Below are 22,428 nucleotides of genomic sequence, written 5' to 3'. Positions count from 1 at the left end.
ACAGCCCTGATGGCAGGCAGGGTGACTGGGGGACACATGCTCACCGGGAGCAGCAGCCCCTACTTTACCGTCCCTGGGGCTGACAGGTGAAGCTGACAAATCTATTGCTTGCAGTGCTCAAGCTCACACTGGAGTCGGGCAATGCTGCCGGCCATACCCAGGTTAATTGCTATGGTGTTGAAGACGGGAGTCAGGACGCATCAATAATCACACAAAATAATTTAGCAGACTGGCAATTCTTCCAGGAAGGCATAAAAGAAAAATTCAATTAAAGTCAATTACAAGGGAGGCAGCTGGGGGAAAGTACCAGAGTGTCAGGGCAGGCCCAGCATGGCACAAACAGGTAGGACATGAAGGCTCGAGCACGCCACAGCTCGAGGAGAGCTACACCGGCAGGCAAAGACATAATATTTATTAAAAACAGACGTAGTATGTATAAAATACAGCCTCTCTGCAGCAGCACGGTAGCCCTGACACAGAGGCCTAGACCCCGACTGCCCGCCAGCCTCTCCACCGCAACATGGCGGCGGCGGGATGTACCACTCGCCTCCTCCTCCCCTCCGGGAAGGGCAATCTCTCCCCCGTCGTCGTCGTCGTCGTCGTCGTCGTCCCCGCCCCAGCCTGTCGGTGGCACCGCCCACTTCCGCTCCCGCGCCGGAAGCCGGAAGCGCTGGGCGGAGGGAGGGTCCCGGTTGCGCGGTGGTGAGTGCGGGGTGGGGGCGGCGGAGCCGGTAACGGGGCCGAACGCTCGTGTCTCGTTGAGGGGAGGTGGGTTCTGCCCGCCCTGCCGCTGCCCCCGGCATTCACGGCCTCTCCGTTGGGCGATTGACAGCCGTTACCCGCCGGGCGGGGGGGGGGGAGCGGCTCGGCCGGGCCTCGTACCGGGAGCCGCGGGGGAAACCCCGTTCCGCCGTCTCCGTGGGCCGCAGCCTCCTGGTTGCCGTTCCCCTCACCGCCCAGGACGGGCCCGGTGTTTGCGGAGCGGTCTCCGCAGTGTCCCGGTTGGAGAGCGGGCCCGGGCTGGCCTCGCTCCGCGGCTCCCCCAGGGTGCTGGGACGGATAGGCCTTGGATGGGCACCCCCAGGGCTGGGGGAGGATTTCCCTAACCGGGGACGGAGCACCGAGGGGGTGTCCAGGGTGTAGCAGTCCGGCGGGCAGCCCCTCACCGGTGCCCCAGCCTTTCTGAGCCACGGGGACCCGTGTGGTTCCTCTCGGAGAGGCCAAGTGTCACCTCACTGGCTGCGTCTTACCGGAATGCTGCTAAAAAATGGTGAGATCCGGGAGGTGAGAGCCCCTGCCCAGTGCTGGCGCCCAGCCAGAGCCGAGGTAGTGCCAGCTGTTTGCGCCCACCCTCACCAGGGGCTGTTCGGAAGCTTCCCCCAGACCATCAGTGACCTCCACGCCTGCACGGTGGCAGGGACTGAGCTTCTTGTTTGCCACTAATTCTAATTTTTCCCTCTTACACTCTGTGAGCCTCATTAATAACAAAAAAACCCCAAACAAAAGTTTATTTCTGTTTGCAGAGTGATGAAGTTACGTACGTAGGTAGTAAGGGAGGTAGTTTCCCGGCTTTTAGGTGGTTGTTACTCGGACAGGTTTGGCTGGATCCTGGGCAAAGAGATTTGGTAACCCTGAGCCTTACCTCGTCATTCTGTGTTACGTGCAGAGGCTGACACAACGCTCCCAGAGCGAGATCGTTGGGATGTTTCACCCGGGTGAAAGGTAGAAGAGCCACAAGCAATTAGGACGCTGCCGAAATCCCCATCTGTTTGGTATGTCCCTTTCCCTCTCAGTGGGAGTGCACTGCTCCCGTGTTTCTCACCTGTTTTTAGCGTACTCCTGCATTATTGCACCCCACATCTTAAAACCTGTGACATGAACGTCTGATATTTGTTAAATATCAGACAGCCTGGATTATGTGGAATAAGTCATGGATGTAGTGCAGAAAATCCATTATTTCTCTGATTTTAGTAATATTCTTAAAATCACAAGTATTGGATTGAGTTCACCTCAAACGAATAATGCCATCACTTCGTGTTTTCTAAGGGTAACAGCAGTAAGTGAGGGAAGTGATGGCACCATGTAGCTAGAAAGGAAAACATGGAAAGAAAACACATCAAATGAGATGGGAGCTGAGGAACTGGAGAGGTGGTGAGGTACGGGAAGACAAGGGTGGCGATGGTGGTCCCACCAGTGAGTGTGGGCTGTGGGTGGTTGGATGCGAGCAGATGGGGGAGGTTTGCTCAGCAGAACGGGAAGCTGGAATGGGACGACGCAGTGAGAAGCCAGCTGGAGTTTTGAGAGTCAGGGTGACGTCGCCCTGCTATCGAGTGGCTGTGAGTAGGTGTTTCCTTGACAAAACCGTCTGGCACACACAAGTAATCCTTCCAAATACGCTGTGAAAAGGAAAAAAGTCAGTTGCCAAAGCAGGAACAAGTAGATCTGTTTTCCTTCTCACTCTGCCCTCAGTCTCGCTGATTCTTTATAGCACAGGGGAACTTCTCTGGTGTAGCCGTTTCAAGCAGTTTAGCAAAGCTGGTTTTAAATCACTAATCGGATTAGTACCTATTTGGAGCTGGCTTTAGAAAACCTCATCTTTATTTGACTTCCTTTCCCCCTCCTAGGAGTCTGCAGCTCCTCTGGGAGGATGGACACCCTGAGGAACCGGACGGTGGAGGAACTCCAGGAGCTGCAGGAAAATGCAGAGGAGATCGAGCGCCTGGCCCTGGAGTCCCAGGAGGTGCGTGGGGATGGTGTGACACAGGCTAGGCTTTTTTAGCATTTCGCCTGTGCTGACTGTCACGTCTCCTTCCGCAGGTTCAGGAGCTGCAGCTGGAAAGGGAGATGGCCCTTGCTGCCAACCGGAGCTTGGCCGAGCAGAACCTGAAATTCCAGGCGCCGCTGGAGACGGGGCGCACCGACCTCTTTAACAAATATGAAGAGCTGCAGAAGCTGGCTGAGCGGTGTAAAGAGCAAAAGGCAAAACTGGGTGAGCATTTGCAAACCTTGCATGCTTTCCGATGGAGTCACGTGGGCTGTAGTTAGTGCAACATCCTTCCCTTTTGCTTCTGCTTCCCTTGGCCATGTTGAGCAGAGGAACTCTTGAGGGTGGTGGCAGAAAGGACTCTGCTGCCTATAAAATCTATATTCTCCTGTTTCCTGGTCAAACTCAGTTGGACAGATCAAGGATGCTATCCCAGCAAAAAAACCCTTCTAGCGCAGCAATGGCTAAGGTTCTTTCCTCTTCAGATTTGCTCCTTCCATCAACAGTTTTCAAGGCAGGAAGGCATTCCTGTGAGAGTGCGACAGGGCTGTTTGCTAATGATTTTTCACTGTTTTGTGTTTAATGTTTTGCTCTGCTGCTCTCTGTTTCCCCAGAGAAATTTTCAGCAGCAATGCATCCTCAGACCTTGCTGGATCTCCTGCAGGTGGAAAGCCAGAAAATTGAGGAGGAGTCTGAGGTGAGCTTAAGGTTTAAATCCATTAGCAATTCAAGTGATTAGTCCTCAAAGACTTGTAATTACACTCCCAAACCTAATCCCTTAAATCAAGGATTATCTCTTTGGAGTTTGGCGTTCTTGCTCCGAAAAATTGGATTGCCCTTTGTTTGCTTGTGTGTGGTGCGATGGTCCTCTATGTGTCTCTGAGAGAGACATAAATCCTAAGCTGGGCTTGGAGAAGAGGAGTAGAGGGATGCAGTGCTGAACCTGAGGCTGTGTTCTCTTCCAGAAAATGGCCGAGAAGTTCTTGGAGGGTGAGGTGCCCCTGGAGACATTTCTTGAGCAGTTTTCCATGATGAGGAAGTTGTCCCACTTGCGCCGGGTCAGAGTTGAAAAGCTGCAGGAGATACTGAGGAAGTCAGAAGCGTCGCAGGAGCCCGGCAGGGACTCTCAGCAGCCACCACCGCCTCCTCACATACCTGGGCCCACAGACCCGCCGAAGCCACAGCCTTTCCCTTCAGGGGCTCCTTCTTTCCCTTTGCCCTACAGCCCAACCCCAAGCATGCCGGTCGGCCCCACAGTCCATGGAGATCTCCCTCCTGCTCCTTTCTCTGGCTCCCCGGTCACCGTGGGACACGTTGCTTCCTCTCAGCCGAGCACCCAGCCCGCGTTTCCCTATAAGCCTCCTTCAGGTCCGGGATACCCGCCGGCGCAGGCTGCTGACTCCGTGCCGGGGTATCCCAGCCCTCCTTCGGGAGGCTCCTCTCCAGCTCCGGGCTATTCCTGGTCTCCGTCCAGGGGCCCACCTCAGCCCCCACCATTTCCTGGCTCTCACCCCTCTCCTCCGCCACCCAGACCCAGGTACCCTGCCTACTTTCCCCCTGGGGCAGGGAGACCGCAGTGTCCCTACCCGACCCAGCCCCTTCTCCCTAGTTTCCCAATCCCCGCACAGCCTCCCTATCCTCCTGGACTGCCCCCGCCCTTTGGGTACCCCCCACCTCCAAACCCTCAGCGCCCTGCTTGGCCTGGCTACTAAATCAGGACTCCTGGGAGAGCGTCCTTTGCTGCTCCCTCCTCTTTTTGTGGACTGAGGAAGAAGAGCAAACCGAGAACGTTGCTCTTCAACCCATAGGTGCAAAAGCATTACGCAGGGTAAGAGACAGTAGTGGCTCCGGGCGTCAGGCGGGCTGACACTGTCCCCGCGAGCTGCAGCTCTTTAAGTTGGGTTTGTGACGATCGCTGGTGCGCTGAAGTGTTCGCTTCCAAATCGGCTCGTCCAGGCTCCGGTGTGAAAGCCAGGTAGTCATCTGGGTACTCGGCTGGGGTATGTGGGAACGATGTGCACTGATTGCAGCCGCTGAGAGCCGAACCCCCTTGTCTGCGTGCGCGGGAGTGTGCGTGGGTGAGCGAGAGAGACCGCTCCGTGTGTGCCTGTCCTTTGCTATGTGGGTAACAGATATAGTATCATAATTCTAAGCCTTTTCACAGGTGTTCAAAAGACACAGTGGGAATCTCTGACAGTATACACAAAATACTCACTGCTTTCCAAGGACCTTCCTGGAAGCGGGAGGCAGAGCCTGCCCGGCTTGCAGGCGATTTGTAACTGCTTGTAGCAGGAGAAGCAGCTAGCTCACCCCTTGGGTGGGCCAGGCCTTGAGATCCGTGGCTGTCTTTACCGCTGCTGCTTTTGTCCGGCACGGGAGCCCTTCCCAGGCTGGGCCGGCTGTGCGCTGTCTCGCCAAGGGCACGAAGGCTCTGGTAGCTCCCCAGAGTTCAATGCATGGATATTATCTGTGCTTTTGAAGTAAACTGGGCCGGCACGATGTCTCAGGCTGCTGCTGCTTTGGGGGCACGTGCCTCAGGTCACAGGGAGGAGCGGGAGTCAGTGCCTCCTGCCCAGCTTTGTGAAACGCTGGGGCTCGGCAGCCTCCTCCTGTATCCCCGGCCTCTCCTGCGGTGCCCAGGGAAACGGGGCAATTATTCGGGGTGCTACAGTCTCCAGCCTTCCTCACATCCCCCTTCTCACAAAACACTAGGTAATGGATGGAGCAATGAGTTAACATTAATGGAAATGGGATTTGCTTTGCTCAGCACTTTATCCTACGAATCCTGCCTGTATCCCTGTAAGTTATTTATAAGGAAAGATTACTAATGGACTAGAACAAGGCAAATGCTTCTGGGGTTTGATGGAAACAATTCCATATCTGTGGTTAATTACAGTAATAAAACTTGATGAATTGCATGCGGGGTCACAGCAGTGATTGCTTTCGGAAATGATGGGGCATCCAGCTGACACTTTCTATTGATCATTTTATGCCCTCCTGGCATCCTTACACCAACTTCCTCTTGATTTTGTCAATAAAACCTTTCACCCTCTTGCAGGACCATCTTCTTCAAACTCCTCTTTCCTGCTTTCTTGTTTTCATCTTTCCTAAGGGGCCCATTTGCATGGGGCTCTTCTGCATCAGCCCGTCTCTCCCCTCCTTTGGCACTGTCTTGTGTTTTCCCTCCCCACCTGGCAAGTAGATGGTCTACAGAACAGTACTGGTAGCGTTGGAAAGAAGAGAACAAGATGTAATTACTAGAAAAACCAATTTTATTACAACGGTTATTGCTTATTAAATATCTCTGACTTGTTCTCGGTATTTCTGCCTTCCCTATGCTCCTCACATCCATGCTTTGCTTTATACATCTGCCCAAATCTCACGCCATCCCACACAAACACAGCCAAGCGCGTGTCTTTGCAGCTTTCCTGGGAACCCGGCAGACGCGGGTCTCGCAGTCTTTCTCGTGAAGCTCAGCACCCCGGTATCAGAGCGCCTGACAGACAGCAGCCAATTTCGCTTTCAGCCTGGCCCAGGTGGGAGGAGGAGTGTGGTTATCCTGGTTTTGAGAGACGAAGAAGTCTGCAAACCCCCTCTAACCGGCCATGAGCGTGGCTGCTCAGCTCTCAGTGCAGGTATGAAGCCTGCTGCAACCAGGCTGCCTCTTAGACTCATGCAAATAGCTTTAAAAACCTCCTCCACCTTGCACTCTCCCACAAGGGAGTCTCAAAAGCAAGAAGAAGCTTTCTCGGAAAGGTGCTTGGGTACCGGGGCGCAGCCGAAGCTGAGCTAGGCTGGATTAGAGCTGAGCCGTGCATGCCTGGTGCCCGGTATGAGCGGGTACGGAGGAGCACGGGTGGGTTTGGCTCCGAGTCTGGCAAGGGTTGGAGAGTCTGGCCCCGGAGGTCTCCCATCATGCTTATGGGAAGGGGAAGCAGGCAGGCTTTCTTCCAAGGTGAGCAGCACAGGTATTTGTCATCTCTTCCGTCAGCTTCGTTCAGTTCATCATCGCAGAGAATCGCAGAAGGGTTTGGGTTGGAAAGGACCTTCAAAGATCATCTTGTTCAACCCCCCACCATGGGCAGGGACATCTTTCGCTAGATCGGGTTGCTCGAAATTTACCTTTCTTGTGCTGCATCCCACCTCTGCCTGCAGGGCGGGAAAGCGGTTGACGAAGGAAACGAGGTCGCTTGCAGAAAATGCAAGAAAAGCTGCTACATCAGCAGTTGCACAGCTTTGCTGCCGTGTGCATGACCACCCTGGGACAGCACCGGGTGGTGGGCAGGAGCAGGGGGGGTGGCTCGGTTGGGGATCAGGGCAGCCCGAGGGGGTGCCAGCTCCGGCGAGGGGCATCACACTCTGCGGGCAGAATGCAGGTCGTAGTCGCTGTCGGAGGAGTTGTCCGGAGGGTTGGAAGCTCTGCACATGCCTTCCAGGGCTGCGGGGGAATGGATGTGTCTCATTATGGCGGCTGGGGGTGCACCCCAGCCCCGGCACAGCCACCTCCCCCGGTGTCGGCAAAAGTTTTGCCGTGACGCTCTTCCCCGGGCGGTTCATCCCCGCCGGCGCGCGTGGGAAGGGAGCACGGACGAGCCATTCCCGGCATCCTCCTGCGCTTACCTGGGTAAGCCGAGAGGTAGGAGCTCTTTTGGGGCGGCTGAGCGTAGTCGTTGTCCCCCCCCTGCACCCGCTGCCCCTCTGCCCGCGGCCTCAGGGTGACGGTGCTGTTGCGGTGGAAGGAGACTGGAAGAAATGGTGGGAGAAGGGTCAGGATTGGGGGGTGGGGGGGCGAGGATTTGGGGCTGCAGCAGCAGGTTCGAGGTGACGCACCACCCCGCTGCCTGGGAGGGGAAGGGGGCTGATTAAAAGCGGGACCTGCTCCCGCGCTGCGAGCCGGGGCTCGGCTCTCCTGGCTGAGTTAATATCGTGCCCATGAGTCAACGTGGTGGCAGGAAGCGAGAGCCGGGGCTGGGCGCGAGCCCGCTCACACCTCCGCCCCACGGTGCTTCTTGCGGTCCGGGGGCGAGCAGCCCCAGCCCCATGGTAGTGGGGGGGGGGGGCGGGGGGCACCAGCTCGCTGCTCCTCACCCGTCTGGTTGAGTCCCGTGGGGCCGATCCACTGGCGCTGCTTCTTTTTGGAGACTGGAAGGCAGAGGCGAGCGGTGAGAGGGGGATCTCTCCCAGGACCTGCTAATGCCCCTGCCCCAAGCTTCGCTTCCTCCGGCTGCCTCCCCCCCGCCAGCCCCATATGCCATCCCAAATAATCTCCCCTGCCCAGTAATCCCCCCGCGAGACCCTCCGCCTGCTCTTTTGTGTCCACTCGCCACCTAATCCCTGCAAAACGCACCCCATTCCCCCGGCCACCCCCCTCCCCGTGCCCACACCGCGTGGGGCAGGGGGGATCTGTCAGGCTGAGCAGCATGTGCATCTCCCAACCCCCGTCCCCCCCCAAAAGGGGATGGGGGGGAAGCAGCAGGGATGGATGCATGGAGCTGCCACGTGGTGATTGCGGAGCAGGAGGAGGAGGAGAAGCTCCAGAGCTTGTCACCTACTTCTCTTCATCAGCCTCCTGTAGGCAGGAGGGCCGCAGATGAGGAGGAGGATGCCGAAGAGAAGCAGGGCCAGGCAGATGCTCACGATGGTGCCTGCTGCCGTGCCGGCGGGCTGCGGCTTTGAGTCCTGGCCTGGGGAGAGGATGGGTGTCACCGGACGAGACCCTCGTGCCCAGGCAAAGGCTGATGCTGGGAGCTTGAGCACCCACCGCCCTGCCAGGAGGGCTGCAGGGAGCCCCGGCAAGTTTTTCCCCATCCCCTGCCCCGAGCTCACATCCTCCCCCCATTCCCGAGGCATTCACACGTGGAAATTCCAGCTCCCAGCAGGAGCAGGATTTTCAGCCAGGGAAGCCCGGCACCGGGTGCTGCAGGCAGCACTGCCCGTATCCCCACGGTGCCCCCGGGGATCAAGCCCGGTTCGGTGGCTTACACACAACTCTGGTCCTGGAGCAGGTCTGGAGAGCCCCGAGACTGGTGCGGCAGAGGTGCAGGTTGTGACCCTTACAGGTGACACCCATCGAAGGGGGGTCCCGGATTTCGGTACTGGAGGAGAGGTTCCCGCACCGCAGCTCCCGACACAGCTGCCTGCCCCACTCGGCTCGTTGCACTGAATTGTCACACAGCACATGCCACTGCCCCTCGTGAAAGACCTCGACGTCCCCTTCGCACGGCGTGGGGCCAGCCGCCAGCCTCCGCAGGGCCTGGGGCTGGGAGCCTGGGGGAGAGAGGCAGAGAGGGGGTCAGACCCACGGGGAGACATCACGGCTGCCTCCATGGGGCTCGGCATCCTGCCGGCGCGCAGTCCTCCTTCCGCCGGGACCGGCTCTTGGCACAGGGATGCTCACGGCATCTCGGCTTCCCCTTGTGCCACTGGGACCGGGGGGATACGTGCGAGCCGTACCGGGGCCACGCGTTGAGGAGCTTTGAGCTGTCCCTCCGGGAAACGCAGCGGTGGAAGCCCGCTCTGCCAGCTGCCGCGGTGCAGCCCGTTAAACCCCCAAATCCCACAGGCGGGCTTTTAAGCTCGGGCAGATGGCAGGACCCGAAGCAAGCCCGCTCCTCGCCCCGTGGCTTGGCTCTCCGTGCTGCGGTACCGGCACCAAGCCGCTCCGCGGGGAGATGCTTGTGGCAGGGGAGGTGTTCACAGCAGGGAGATGCTCGTGGCAAGCACCGGAGAAGTACGGACGAGCAGGGTGCCAGGCTCTGCCGCTATACCCCGCACGCCCGTGTTGGGTTTTGGGGTGCTAACATGGCGCTTGCTATCCGCTGCTCTCGCTCCCCGGGTTTTCCTACTTGCAACGCCGCTGCGTTCGAAGCCCAGGGCTGGGGGTGCCGCTGCCAGGAACCGAGCGCACCAGGGAGATTTCCTGTTTTGCCTTCGCACGCAGGAGAGCAAGAGCAGGAGTGGGTGGATGGGGTGGGGGGGGGCAGATGGGGATGGGGCTGTTGCGTTGCCCGGGGCTTCAGCTGCCCGGCCAGCCTGCGGCCAGGCATCCAGCCCAGCGATATCGCCGGGGTTCTCACACCTCTGCAAGGGGGAAAGCAGCCCACGGCCCCAGAGCACGCCATGGGCTGCTCAGCCGGTCGGCTGGGGCAAGCAAGGGGTCCGGGGAAGGAGCAGGGACCACGCTGGGGCGAGCTCTTACCGGAGCAGATGATGAAGGCAGGCTCTTCCCCCCGCCGGGCACTGGTCCTGTTGAAGCAGTCGAAGAGTGAATGGCTCTTGCAGGACTCCACCACCTCCCACCGGACCGGCAAGTGGCTTCCTCGCTCCGGCTTGGCGTAGCTACGGCTGTCGATGGAGGTGCCGCAGTGGAGTTCCTGGCAGATGCGGGTGGCCAGCTCCAGCCAGATGCCCGGGCTCTCCGCCACGGCCCCCCACAACCCCTGCCTGTGCAGCTCCACAAAGCCCGAGCAGCCAAAGTCCCCATCCACCAGCCGCAGCCTGGCGGGTCCTGACGAGGGATGGGGGAAAAAAAAGCATCTCGTTACAGACCAAGACGACATTTCTTTCTGTTCTTGAGCAGAAAGTCCTCGAGCCCACCACATCTGAAGCTTAATGGGCCTGACCTTGCTGCAAACACTATTAATGAGATCAGGCGATCTCGCAAGGCGGGGGGCGGTTTGCTTTGCTGTGCGTGCCCCCAGTTTGGCCGTTGCCGTTCCACTCCCCTCTGCCATGCCCAGGGCTGGGCAGGGATGGGGCTCTTACCAGTGGGCTCCGGGGTGGTGGCCGGCGGTAACGTTGGGGTCTTGGGGGTGGTTTTCACCGGCTCTGAAACAAGAAGAGAAAGGTGAGGTCAGGGCAGCTGGTCCCCTGGGACAGGGGTGGCCAGGGTGGGGGTCCAGGCTCACCACTGCAGATGACGATGACATATTCCGTGCAATTTCCCAGCACCCAGTGGCATGTCGCCGGGGTGGCCACCGGCCACGTGCACTTCAGCAGCCATGTGTTTGGTGGTTCCTTCCTGCTGGTAAAGACGAGCTGGAGGGGTTTGGTGATGGAGGGGCCACAACCCAGCCGCTGACAAATGCCGTCCACGCTGGGCTCGCTCACACCGTCCCGGCACACGCGGCTCCACCTGCCATCCCACTTCACCTCCAGCATCCCGGCACAGCGGCAGCCGCCGCCGATGAGCTGCAGGCTGGGCTCTGCGGAGAAAGCACGGGCGTTAGGGGCTTTCCTTCCCTTTGCAGCATGTTTTCCACCCGGGGCTGGAAAAGCCCTTGTCGGCTCGTCGCTGCAGTCAGGCTGGCCGCTTGGCACCGGTGTGCCCCGCGGCGGCAGCCGGGGCTTCTTGCAAAGTGGGGCAGGAAGGAAACGGAGTGTTGGGGGGCGCACGGGCAGGCAGGGGGGCTTGCGGGGGTATGTGCGGGTGCCGTGGGGTTGAGCTGGGACACTAGGCTGCATGGAGCCCGTGATGCAGCAGAGCCAGCTTCCCGGCCAAGGCAGCTCTGGCAGCCGCCATGCTAACAAAGCCACGGCCGAGGAGCTGCTAAAGAAGCCGCGGCGCGGTCCCCGAGGCTTTGTCCCCGTGTGCTCTCACCTCCAGCGCTCAGGGTGGCTCCTCCATGGCTGGGGATGGCTGCAAGAGAGAGGGGGACAGGGCGTCAGTCCTGCTCCTTGCCCCAGGGGAGGTGGGAGCCCCCAGCCGAGGGCAGAGGCTCCCGGCTTTTGGCCTCTTGGTGGTTATTTTGGGGGAGAAAGGTGATTCTGGGGGCTCAGGTCAGCCTTTCGTCAGGGTAAAGATGCTGCCAGTGGAAATGAGCCAGCGATGGTGGCCAGGAGCTCCCTGGCCATGCCATACTCTGCGCCGACCCGGCTGTAATGTTTGGGGGACACCTCTGTCCCCAAAGCTCAGCAATGGAAACAAAGCCCCAGGCTGGCCGCATGCCCCTCCCTGGTGCTTGGGGCCGGAGGAGGAGGAGGCTGGGTTGTGCTGGCTTTTTCCTTAGCAATAGAAGACCATTTTCTGGCTTTCTCGGTGAATTTGCTCTTGCTCCTCCTCCTCACACCTTTAATTAAAATAAATAAATACAAACGACTTCACGCAACTGGCCATAGCACTGCCTGCCAGGCTGCCCATCCATCTGCTGGTACACAATTATGGCTGAAAAAAGACAGACAAGGGCACCTGCTAATTACCGCTAACTAGCTAGCGTCACTACTGGTAGGAAGAGTACGGCCAAGCAGCAATGGATGGTCCCACCATGACAGCAATGAGCCGGAGCAGCACGGTGCATGTGGCTGCCCACTGCGCCATGTGGACCACGGGGCAGCCGGGATGGCAGGATCTGGCAGAGAAGGAGGATTGGGGGGCGGCTGCCTGCCCCCCAGCACCCGTAGGCTTACTCCTGGCGTGTGACGAGCATCCTGGGGACCCACAGAGCCGGGAGGGACCGGACACGCGTGGCTCTGGCTGAGGTGTGCCTGTACTCTCCTCGCTGCCCGCGTTTCGGTGTGGGCTCGGCGGTCCCGCTGCTGGTCACCAGCCCCTCTCCCCCTTCCCGGCCCGAGCCCCCGTGCTCGGGGCTTGGCCAGGACGGGCATGTGGGACCCCCGGCCCAGTGCCATGAGTGAGCCGAGACGGGAGCATCAGTGAGCCCCAGCTGAGGGCACAGGGCTGAGCCCCCCCGAAATACGCCTGGCTGCCTGACAGCAGGAAAGCTGGGGGGTTTCGCCATGGGATTTCAGGGGTCCCAGGCTGCGGCAAGGCTGGGTCCCCTTCTGCATCCCTGCCACCGGAGCTGCCGGCACAGCGGGTACGCTCGGTAAAGAGACCATGGCCCCCACACCCCATACCCCTTGGCGGCACTGAGCCCTCCACCGTACTCACCCCACATCCCCAGCAAGACCAGCAGGTGCAGGGTGGGCAACTGGGCTGCCATCAGCACGGCCAGCTGCCTCCTCCGCCCCGGCGCTGGCGGCTGAGCGGGAGGCTGCCGGGGGCACCGCCGCCTCTGCTACCCAGCCCGGGGAAGGCAGGCAAGGGGGGACGGGCAGGAACAGGCTGTTTTTCCTCCCTCTGTGGTTTTCTGCGTCACATCTATGCTCGTTTGAAGTCTTAACCTGGCAGCTGCCTCCCCAGGTCCCACTGAGCATGAAAGCAAGAGCAAAGGGGAGAGAAACCTGGGGGGGGCTCCCTCCCAACCCATCCCGGGGTCCCCCCATCAGCCCCCCATCTCTGCAGAGGGTGTGAGCCCGGGAGACGGTGAATGTACAGGGCTCAGGGGGACCCCAGCTCTCCCTTGGGTCCCCAAAAAGCTGCTGGTGACTGGAAGGCAGCATGGCTAAGTGAGAGCCCAGGGCACCCAGAGATGGCACCCGAAGTAGAGCCGGGGGGGGCACGACGAGCCAAGGGGTGCAGGAGGTTTCTGGGTGGTCAGAGCTGGCAGCATTCACCAGGGGGAATCCCAGCCCCGGCAGCAGCTCCCTGGTGCCAGTGAGCTCTTTTGGGAGCCAGCACACTGGATTGCAATGGGAAAATGGGTGACAGCCACTAAACCCAACAGCCCAAGCTCCCACGAGCGCCGGATCCCACCCTCGCTGCCACAAGGAGACCTGTGGCCGCTCTCACGTAACACAAGCCGCTGCCAAAAATAGCCTCCCCTTGCCGGTGGCTGCTTCCCTCCTCCTCCTTGCCGGCTTGCATCGGCTCTGCCCTGGCTGCACCGCCACCCTCACCACCGCCTGCGGTCACCGGTCGAGGTGAGCGGCACTGCCGTGCCAGGGCAGGAAATGTGCTGTGCCAGGGACTGCCCATGCCGCCAGCTCCTGAAAAGGAGCCGATGCATACCACACCATGCCATGCCACGCCATGCCATACGATGCCATGCCATACGATGCCACGCCAAGCCAAGCCACCACGTGCCCTGCAGGCTACGGCAGCACCCGAAGCACCGTGATGGCCCCATGGGATTGGGGAGGTTTCATCCAGACATGTCCCTGCTTCTCCCAGTTGCTGGCAACCCAGGGACACCATATATCCCTGCAAGGGCACGTGGGGCACAAGCAGTGGTGGACTAGGGAAGGGAGAGGCTTTAATTGATTGTGCCCTAATTAATTCCTCCAAATCCAGGTCATGCATGCTAACGATGGCAGCTGTTTTCCATTGACCCGGTGGCATTTCTGCTGAAAGGAGAGCACCCAGCTGGGGCCTGGTGTTGAGGAAACTGGGCTTATTGGGCAGCTCGGTGAGGTTAGGGAGAGCTCCTGTCCCCTCCTGCTGCCACCACCCTGGGCTGTTGTCCAGAGGGATGCTCCGGTCCTCAACCCCAGAGCCGGGGCTCTGCTCCTCTGGGAGTTTCCTGCCCCAAAACTCTCTCCGAGTTGAAGATTTTCCATGACTCAAGAGGAAGCTTGCTGGGGTGCGGTGAGCGGCAGGCTGCCGTGGGCTGCCAGGCGCAGGCAGGGCCAGGCAGAGATGCTCAGGGAGGTCGGGCAGAGATGCCAGGCGATGCTGGCAGCGTAGGCACACCGTCTCCAGCCAGGTCCCGGCATCCCTGGAGGTAACCCAGCTCGGCAATCCCCTCCTAGCTCCTTTGGCTTCTTACAGCCTCCACATCCCCTTGGTCAGGCAGAGTACTGCCTGCCTCTGCCGGTGCTGCACTACCTGCTCCCTGCAGCCCCGGCTTGTTCCCATCCCCTCCCAGTCATCCTGGGGCTCCTGCTGAACCCCGAGACCAGGCTGGGGCTGTGATGGGAATAAGCCCTGCCAGGGTGTTCCATGGGGTGTTGGGGGTCCTGGTGCTGCCCCCCACCCACCCACGGGCTCTGGGCTGGCGCAGCTTTGGCAATGTCTTGGGAAAGGGGTGCAAGTCACAGACCCGATCCAGGGCCAACCTTTCCCGTGGGACTCAGCTGGGGCTGCACTGGGGCCAGTCCCGGGGGGTTCTGTGGGCAGGAGCCAAGCCCCTCTCACCCCAAATTGACCTGAGGTCGGTGATGCACTCCGAGGCATCCTGGGATGCTTTGCCTCTAGGAAAGGTCCACCTCCCCCCTGGTTATCCGAGGATGCCTGACCCCCACAGATGTGGGGTGCTTGGGGTCCAGACCTCCCCCCCGCGAGCCGTGGCTGGCTCTGGAGGCCCTGACATGCCGCAGATGGGGTTTGTGCCGTGGCTCAGTTAAAGCATCCCTTCTTGCTGCCGGCAATGCAAGTCAGCTCAGCATCGTCTGCACGCTGTGACAGATAAGGATGATTATAATATCTTTCCGGAGGGGTCGGGGGAGAGCGCTGGGACGTGCTGACATGCTGCCTGCCCGTGAGAAGCCTTTTAAGAAGCAGGAGCTGCCTTTAGTGCAAGCAGGAACAGGCTTGTTGGCTGTCAGCACGCTGCTGTTATCCTAATGATGGTGGAAATGGCATTTCCTAGCGCCTGTCACTGCGTGCAGGAGCAGCAGCTCAAATAAACAGTTGACGCTGATGTACCTGTCTTGTGGCTGGAGATGACACATGGGCCCTTTGCCCCATGCCCCAGTGGGAACTGGGTTATCCGCCCTGGGGCATCGGTACCTACTGGGCATGGGTACCCCCTGGGCATCAACATCCCCCAGGTCACTGCCCGGCCATGCCACAGTCCAAGCGGTCCCAACAGCCGCCCTTTGCAAAGGTGCCATCATCTCCTCCCCAGCCTCGCTGCCCTGGCACAGGGAGCCACACGTGTGACGGGGGGCACCCCCTGTGCCCACCCCCGTGCCCGCTCCTGTCCCCTCTGCGCTCGCAGCAGCCGTCTCCTTGCTCTCGCCTCGCTCCTCTACCCTTTGTCTGGGGCTTTGTTGCTATTTTGGTGCTTCCTCCGTTGTTGCGGCGTGGCCCCTTTGTTCAGGGCCGCCGGAGCCTCTCGCCTTGGTAAACAGCTGAAGGATGTGGCGGGGGGCAAATTTTCCACGGGGGCGGGTCTGAACCCCAACCTCTGCCGAGGCTCCACCTCATTGTGCCCTGGGAGATGGAAACCCGCCGATGGGTGCTGGGGTGGGAGATGCTCTGCGGGATTTGGCTTGCTGGTGGAAAGAGCCATATGGGGCACAGGGAAGCCCCCCCCGGGGCAGGGGGATGGAAAGGGTCCCAACCCCGTGGGTCATGGCTGGGTGCTGTGCCTGGCTCAGCTGGGTGCAGCCCCCAAGCCCACCAGTGTCCCTGTCCCCAAGCTGCGCCTGGCACAGGGTGATGCTGCTTCGCTCGGGCATCCCGCCGGGGCTCGGGTGGACTGTGGGATGTCCCAGCTTTCACCCTGGCACAGAAGATGCTGGAGGGGGTTATTCCTCCATCGGGGGCCATACCCTACCCTCTGAGCTCTGGGCAAGGGGGACAAATATCCACCCTGGACTGGAAGCTGGCTATGTCCCACTTCCCAGCTCGGTATCAGCCCCAGGCTGGGGTGAGAAGGGTCTGGGACCCCCCCCAGCACCACCATACAGCCAGGACCCATGGCTGGTGCAGGCGATGCTGCTCACGGTGGCTGTGATCAGCCTGGCAGGGGACTGCAGGAAGGGACATCTTTGGGTCACTTATCCCTTGCCGCCCTGTGGGCAACTGGGAGCCCTTGGGAGCGTTTGGTGACCGAGCCTCGCTGCGGGGCTGGTGACCAGCCACCCCTATGGCTGAGGGACACGGTGTCCTGCTGAGAAAAGCTTTTAATTGCATCACGCAGCCCGGCATGGCTCGCCTGCGCCGAACAACCCCAGGGTGCCACCGGGACTGGTGGCATGGAGGAAACAGCCGGAGAAGTCCAGAGGAGACATCAACAGCAGGATGGCGGATCCTTGGCTGCACACAGTGCCAGGTCCCCCTCGCCATGCCCCTCTGTCTGCGGTGGTCGGGCAGGCTCAGTAGGCAGAGCCCTGGATGTCATCGTAGTCGCTGCCCTCAGAGGAGTCAGGGTCCTGCGCGTGTCCCCCCGAGGGGCAGGACGGAGCCGGCCAGCCTGCAAGGGAGAGACCCCATCAGGCAGGGAGCGGGAGGAGGCTGCTGCAAGGGCAGAGGAGCCCTGTAACCCCCCCCATGCCACCCCATTCCTGCTCTGCCAGCGTGGGGTCCTCACCGGGGTGTGGGGACGGGTCCACGGGCGGCTCCGTGCCCTGCACGTTCTCGTACCACTCCCCCGAGGAGGTGCTGGAGCTGTCTGCGGGATCGGGGTCTGCTGGACACACAGGTACCCGCGGGTGGGAGATCACTGGGGTGGGCACACGGGGCATTGCTGGGGGAGCTGGGGGAAAGAGCGTCTCTTACTGGCACCTTCCATCCCTGCTCCCACCCCCTGAGGTCCCTCAGTCCCATTGCCTCCCTGGGATTTTCCCAATCTCTGCTTCTATTCCCAGGGTCGCCCCACCTCCATTTCCCTCCCCAGGGCTGTTCCCATCCCTGCTCCCACCCTTGGAGTCTCTCCATCCCTGCTCCTGTCCCCAGGGCTGTCCCCATTCCTGCTCCTGCCTTTGGCATCTGTTCATCCCTGCTCCCATCCCCATCTCTGCTCCCATCCCTGCTCCCATCCTTAGGGTCTCTCCATCCCTGTTCCCATCCCTGGGGTCTCTCCATCCCTTGCTCCTGTCCTTGGGGTCTCTCCATCCCCGCTCCCATCCCCAGGGCTGTCCCCATCCCTACTCCAGTCCCTGGGACCACACAGCCTGCCGGCGGTACCCACCTGTGCCGGGGTAGCCGGTGTAGCCATGGGCGGTAGGTGCTGTGTGCTGGTGGGTGCTACCAGTGGGGGGTGTCAGGCAGACCCAGGCGTGTGGCGGGGGTGCGCCATCATTGCAATAGGGCTCGGTGGAGGAGGAAGAGCAGGTGGAGGAGCTGCTCGCCCTGCCGCGGGATGGGGGGTCTAGCCTGGCCGGCACTGCGGGGCACAGGACTCCTGTCAGCCCCAGGCTGCGGGGTGGTCACTCGCCCACCCACGGGCAGGACGGGCAGATGGCCATTGCCGCAGGACGGAGGGATGGGCACCCCTCGTGTCGTACCCTCTGCAGGCAACGGCTCCGTCCCGTCCTGGCTGGGCATCAGCAAGAGCATCTGTTCCCCGGGCTGCCGGCGCAGCGAGTCTGCGGGGAGGGCAAGGAGGGGGCATCAGCGGGGGGACCCCAGGGCAGGGCGGCGGGGGTCCCGGGGCTGGGTGGGATACTCACTGTAGAAGGTGGAGAGTGCCATGGGCGGCTTGCTGCTGAAGTCGTAGTGTTCGTAGTCAGAGTTGGAGTCGGAGTCCTTGGCAGTGGGAAGGGCTGTGACCAGCGGGTCTGGGGGGTGAGATGGGAATGGGGCGGCCGTCACCAGCCGGGACCTCCTGCCCCACAGCCCTTGGGGGGGCCGGTGACCTGCCAGACCTACCTGGTCCTTTGGGAAGGTTGGGGGGCATCTCCCTGTAGTCGTTGGAGATCCCAGAGGACATGTTGGGGCTCTGGGCACTGTGGGTCACCAGCACCGGCCCGGCTAGCCCGAGGGAGGACACGGCGTGGGCTGCAGGAACAAGGGGGGTTGCGCCCACTCAGCTGCTCCACGGATCAGCCGCTCCATGGCTCAGCCGGCCCCCGCTCCCGTGGCTGAGCCGAGCCCAGGGAGTGGGATGGCCCTGGCTGGGCTGGCAGTGTCACCCCCTGCATGGCCAGAGCCTGCCGTGCCCCCACAGGCGCTCCTTACCGCTCATCTTTCTCACCCTCAGCAGGGCGGCGGTGAAGGTCAGCACGGTGAGCAGGAGCAGTGCTGCCAGGACCAGGCAGAGGACAAAGAGGAGCATGTGCAGAGAGGACTGTGCCCCCACGGCCGGGGAACCCTCCTCAGCTGAGACAGAGAACGGACACAGCTCATGACACCCAAGACATCCTCCTTTCAGGTAAGGGGGCAAGTTGGGTGCTCCCTGCAGCCCCCCCAGGCCCGGGTCATGGCTGGGGCTCTGCAGGACACTCACCGCCTAGGAGCGTGATGTTGCTCGGTGTCACTGTGGCCATCGGGGTTGGCGTCTGCAAGCCCTGGGAGCCTGGCAGGAGGGCGACAGGGATGGGGGGCAAGAAGAAGCCGGGTTGCAGCTCTCCGGCAGGGGGACCCCCCCACCATGGCCGCAAAAAGGCGGTCAGCCCCCCGCACCCGCGGAGCCAGGCAGGAGGGATCCCGTACCGTTGCAGACCACGCCGACCGCCCGGGACTGGTGGCAGGGAGCCGATTTGTTGTAGGTCCACTGGCAGTGGGCCAGTGACGGCTGCTGGCTCTCGCACTGGTAGAGCATCTTGCCGGGCAGCGTGTGGCCGAAGGAGAGTTGCCGGAGGGGCTCCCCGCAGCCCAGCGTGCGGCACAGCACGCTCGCCTCCAGCTTGTACCATGTGCTGTCGCACACCGTGCTCCACGTGCCGCGAAAGAAGACTTCGACCCGGCCGGCGCAACCATCCCGGCCCCCGGAGAGCCGCCACTCCTGGTGCTCTGCGGGCAGAAGACGGAGCTGGGGATGTGCTGCCTGCACCCTGCCTGATACCTCTGCCCAACGGAGCCCAAACCTTGCTTGATATCTGCCAGACCCGGCACGTGCCGGACCCACCTGAGCACACCACGCCGGCGTCTTCCTTGTGGCTGCAGTCGTGCTCTGGCGCAGCTGGGCAGTCCCAGAGATGTTCCTCGTGCCCCTCGCAGCCCACCTCATCCCGGAGGATGGGTCCGCTGCCCCGGCCGAAGGCAGCGCTGCCGTGGACGCGCACGGCCCAGCCGCACCGCAGTTGCCGGCACACGATGTCGGCATCGGCCAGGTCCCAGGCATCGTCGCACACCGTGCCCCAGGCACCCGCCTGCTCCATCTCCACCCGACCTTCGCACCGGCTCCGGCCGCCGGCCAGCCGCAGCATGCCGGGACCTGGGTGAGATGCTGGGGAAGGGGGTACGGATGACCCTGGCACTGTCCCCGATGCCGGCTCCAGCAGTGGGATGGGATGCCGCTGCCCCCAGGCTCCCCTCTCCCCACCGAAATACGGGTGCAAGGAAGTCCCTGGCCCTTCTGCGCTCACCTGGTGCCACCGAGGCGTTTCCAGCCACGCTGCCTGCCGGGGTGCTGGGAGGTCCCGTTGGCTCGGCGGGGGCTGTGGGGAGGAAGGGGCAGAGGGTGTGAGGGGCTGAGCCCACCAGGATCCCCCGTTTGGGGCTGAACGGCCACTCTGAGCAGGCCAGGAGGTGGCACGGTGGGAGGACGGGGCTGACGGCTGCGGGATGGACGGATGTGCCACCGGACAGACGTACACCCAGAGCCCTGCTGAGAGCTGGCAGCCACCACGGCGAAAGCAGGATTGAGGTCAGTGGGTATCGGGGGGCCAACCCTCCCTTTTTTGGCTCAGCCCCGGCTCTCCTGGCAAGGCGTGGGGACGTGGTGAGGAGCAGACGGTTCGGCCCCCGTGCTGGCTGCTGGGTGCTTGGCGGCTCACAGATGGCAAACCGGAGGGACGTGGCTCTGCCACCACCCCAGCACACAGCCGTGGGGAGGGTGGGGGGCAGACGGAGAGGGTGCAGGAATGTGCGCCCCAGTCCTCCGAAAAGTAATGCTCCTCCAGGGAAAGATGGCCAAAATGGCATCCCTGGGCTGCCACAGAATGGGTGGCACCACGGGAAGACCCCTCGAGCCCTGGCCATGGCTCTCTTGCACCCCTAAAAGTTGCTCCCCATGTCCTCACATCAGCCCGCTGCGGGGGGAACGTGCTCTAGGGCCAAATCCTGGCACAGGGTCTGCCCACAGGACAGGGGCAGGCAGAATCTGGCCCTAAATACAGCAATATTGGGACATAACTCACCGGTGGGAAAGCCGAAGCCGGGGATGCCATCACGCGCTCGGGCTGCGGGCGATGCTGCTGGCTCCCGGCTCACCGCCCCTGCCGACAGAGAGGGTCTGCCCGCTGCCTGTACCTGCCTGCCTGCACCCCCAGCACGGCCCCCCCGAGTCGGTGCCACAGGTGAGTGGATGCTTCTGCCACCGTGGTCTCATTTTAGGCTTTTCCCTTTCCCTGAGCACCCCGAGGGCATGGCATCATTTTGGACACAGGGCTCAATCCCATCCTCCCTGTTCCCTCATTCCTGTCCCTTTGCCTCAATGCATATGAGCAGCCCGCTGTAGCCAAGCCGCTTGCTGGGCTCCCACAGTTATTGCTGGAAAATATTCACCATTCGGCTCCTCCAGGGCGAAGGATTTTTCCCCATGGGTGAGGCGAGGTGTGTTTGCAGCCATCGTCACCAAAATCGCGGCTTTCTCCATACCCTGACTGCACGGGGCGCGATAACGCAATTATTGCAGTAATGATTTCTGACCAAAAAAGGGCACTTTTTGCAACCGCTACGTCAGCGCGCTGTGCTGACAGAGCCCGCTCCCACCTTTGCTCATCCATTGCTGCGAGAGGCATCTATAGCGATCTGGGGGGCTGGTTGGGGTGTGTCGGGTGGGTGTCCCGGGGACACGGTGGGCTCAATGGGAAACCACCACCTTAGCTGGTGGGCTCTGTCTTGGTGTTAAAAAAATATTAAAGGAAAAGGTAAGGGATGAGCGCAGGAGCCAGGGATGCGGCAGGGAAGAGCTGCTCCACGGGGTCCTGGTGTCAGGCAGCACCGTGCCTCGAGCCTGCAGGCAGGGCGCAGGCAGCCAGCAGCGTGTCGGCAGAGGTGTGGGAAGGAGCCGTTAGCGGAAACGAGGGCAATGGCGACCATTCCCCGATTGATCGGAGGTGTCGAGGCTGCTTCTTAGCAGCCATTTCGGGTGTAAAACCACCGTAAACCCTGCCGGGCCAGGGGGAGCAGATGGCATCGTCCCCCAAAAACCATCCTGGGGTGATGCTGGTGACGTGACCAGACAGGATGGGTTTTGGCCCATGACTGCCAAAACCAGGAGAGCATCACCCTGTCCTCCCAGGACCAGGGGTGGGAGCCAGTGGGCAACACGGCCCTGAGACCCCTTTTAGGGTCCCCAGAGTCACCAGCCCCCAAGGAGGGACCCCCTTCTCTCCCTCCCACCGGACAGCAAGGGGCACGTCGAGAAGGGGCAGGGGTTGGAGCAGCCACGCTGAGCACCTCAGGAAGGAGAAGAGCACAACTCTGCAGAGCTGCCTGCAGAGCATCCTTGCTCGGCGCTGAACCACCACCGGTAACATCCGTGTGCGGGCACCGACACCTCCTGCCCCAGCAGGACCCAGCCCGGGGAGGTGGCAGGTACCCAGCTCCGAAATCAGCGGAGCCATCGCCCCGGGGTCCCGGCACACAGAGAGGGATGGGAAGGGAGAGGGTGATGACGTTGCCGTACCTTGTCCGGGTGCCGCGGCGGAGAGAGCCACCAGGAGCAGGCAGACCCCCTCCATCCTGCTCAGCGGTTGTGGGGCAGCCCCACGACGGTTGGGGAGCCGGGGGTTTGGTGGTCCCGTCCTGCTCAGCAGCTCGGGGACATGGTTTAGATACGGCCCCGCGCCCTGCTTGCCGCTCGCACGCTCTCCGCTCCCGGCTTGTGGTCGAGGGCTGCAGGAAACCAGCTCAGCGCCGTGGGGCGGAGGAGCGCGATGAGGTGGCTCCATCCTGCACGCTTGCGGTGGGGCAGGGAGGGGGGGAAAGCGGGGGGCGGGGGGTCAGGCACAGGTGGGCTTTGCTTGGGGACCACGCCACGTGCCTGCGG

General features: G+C 61.7%; 3 protein-coding genes across 8 annotated transcripts; 1 reads left to right on the top strand and 2 right to left on the bottom strand.

The window, feature by feature from the left end:
* The first annotated feature begins 646 nt into the window (after nucleotides 1–646).
* Nucleotides 647–5,682, top strand: VPS37C (VPS37C subunit of ESCRT-I). Of its 2 annotated transcripts, XM_069804300.1 has the most exons (6): nucleotides 647–702; nucleotides 1,667–1,772; nucleotides 2,625–2,740; nucleotides 2,818–2,989; nucleotides 3,379–3,461; nucleotides 3,730–5,682. In XM_069804300.1, the coding sequence occupies exons 3-6, from the start codon at nucleotides 2,648–2,650 to the stop codon at nucleotides 4,474–4,476; spliced, it is 1,095 nt and encodes a 364-aa protein (XP_069660401.1). In that variant the 5' UTR covers nucleotides 647–702; nucleotides 1,667–1,772; nucleotides 2,625–2,647; the 3' UTR covers nucleotides 4,477–5,682. The 2 variants fall into 2 exon arrangements, with proteins under 2 accessions (XP_069660401.1, XP_069660402.1); XM_069804301.1 differs by lacking the exon at nucleotides 1,667–1,772 and having other exon boundaries at nucleotides 684–702.
* A 336-nt stretch (nucleotides 5,683–6,018) lies between these two features.
* On the bottom strand, nucleotides 6,019–12,934 carry CD5 (CD5 molecule). Of its 2 annotated transcripts, XM_069804287.1 has the most exons (10): nucleotides 12,654–12,934; nucleotides 11,364–11,402; nucleotides 10,672–10,968; nucleotides 10,529–10,591; nucleotides 9,963–10,271; nucleotides 8,747–9,031; nucleotides 8,317–8,448; nucleotides 7,853–7,906; nucleotides 7,385–7,507; nucleotides 6,019–7,202 (listed from the first exon to the last, which is right to left on the bottom strand). In XM_069804287.1, the coding sequence occupies exons 1-10, from the start codon at nucleotides 12,703–12,705 to the stop codon at nucleotides 7,117–7,119; spliced, it is 1,440 nt and encodes a 479-aa protein (XP_069660388.1). In that variant the 5' UTR covers nucleotides 12,706–12,934; the 3' UTR covers nucleotides 6,019–7,116. The 2 variants fall into 2 exon arrangements, with proteins under 2 accessions (XP_069660388.1, XP_069660387.1); XM_069804286.1 differs by lacking the exons at nucleotides 11,364–11,402; nucleotides 12,654–12,934 and having other exon boundaries at nucleotides 10,672–11,348.
* A 3,501-nt stretch (nucleotides 12,935–16,435) lies between these two features.
* On the bottom strand, nucleotides 16,436–22,329 carry CD6 (CD6 molecule). 4 transcript variants are annotated; one of them, XM_069804277.1, is made up of 13 exons: nucleotides 22,066–22,329; nucleotides 20,573–20,650; nucleotides 19,799–19,870; nucleotides 19,339–19,647; nucleotides 18,924–19,223; nucleotides 18,718–18,786; nucleotides 18,450–18,590; nucleotides 18,141–18,269; nucleotides 17,942–18,049; nucleotides 17,777–17,857; nucleotides 17,461–17,655; nucleotides 16,861–17,025; nucleotides 16,436–16,743 (listed from the first exon to the last, which is right to left on the bottom strand). In XM_069804277.1, exons 1-13 carry the CDS (start codon nucleotides 22,118–22,120, stop codon nucleotides 16,646–16,648), a joined length of 1,800 nt encoding a protein of 599 aa, XP_069660378.1. In that variant the 5' UTR covers nucleotides 22,121–22,329; the 3' UTR covers nucleotides 16,436–16,645. The 4 variants fall into 4 exon arrangements, with proteins under 4 accessions (XP_069660378.1, XP_069660380.1, XP_069660379.1 ...); XM_069804279.1 differs by having other exon boundaries at nucleotides 16,861–16,992; XM_069804278.1 differs by having other exon boundaries at nucleotides 17,942–18,034.
* Between the last annotated feature and the right edge of the window lie 99 nt (nucleotides 22,330–22,428).

The sequence above is a fragment of the Haliaeetus albicilla genome, chromosome 16, assembly GCF_947461875.1.
Source record: "Haliaeetus albicilla chromosome 16, bHalAlb1.1, whole genome shotgun sequence".
Classification (NCBI taxonomy): domain Eukaryota; kingdom Metazoa; phylum Chordata; class Aves; order Accipitriformes; family Accipitridae; genus Haliaeetus; species Haliaeetus albicilla.
The sequence above is the reverse complement of the archived record's forward strand: the minus strand, read 5'-3'. Positions and strand labels throughout refer to the sequence as shown.

What these genes read in the sequence shown, in the direction of transcription:
- CD5 (XM_069804286.1), bottom strand. Translation starts at nt 11,227, where the DNA reads ATGCAGCCTAGTGTCCCAGCTCAACCCCACGGCACCCGCACATACCCC. An exon ending in TGCCTTCATCATCTGCTCCG is followed by an intron (nt 9,032 to 9,962) that starts GTAAGAGCTCGC and finishes TCTCTCCCCCAG; the next exon opens with GCTCCCAGCCCCAGGCCCTG. An exon ending in CTACCTCTCGGCTTACCCAG is followed by an intron (nt 7,203 to 7,384) that starts GTAAGCGCAGGA and finishes ATTCCCCCGCAG; the next exon opens with CCCTGGAAGGCATGTGCAGA.
- CD6 (XM_069804277.1), bottom strand. Translation starts at nt 22,120, where the DNA reads ATGGAGGGGGTCTGCCTGCTCCTGGTGGCTCTCTCCGCCGCGGCACCC. An exon ending in CGCCGGCGTGGTGTGCTCAG is followed by an intron (nt 19,224 to 19,338) that starts GTGGGTCCGGCA and finishes TTCTGCCCGCAG; the next exon opens with AGCACCAGGAGTGGCGGCTC. An exon ending in CACCGGCTACCCCGGCACAG is followed by an intron (nt 17,026 to 17,460) that starts GTGGGTACCGCC and finishes TCTTTCCCCCAG; the next exon opens with CTCCCCCAGCAATGCCCCGT.
- VPS37C (XM_069804300.1), top strand. Translation starts at nt 2,648, where the DNA reads ATGGACACCCTGAGGAACCGGACGGTGGAGGAACTCCAGGAGCTGCAG. An exon ending in TGGCCCTGGAGTCCCAGGAG is followed by an intron (nt 2,741 to 2,817) that starts GTGCGTGGGGAT and finishes CTCCTTCCGCAG; the next exon opens with GTTCAGGAGCTGCAGCTGGA. An exon ending in AAATTGAGGAGGAGTCTGAG is followed by an intron (nt 3,462 to 3,729) that starts GTGAGCTTAAGG and finishes GTTCTCTTCCAG; the next exon opens with AAAATGGCCGAGAAGTTCTT.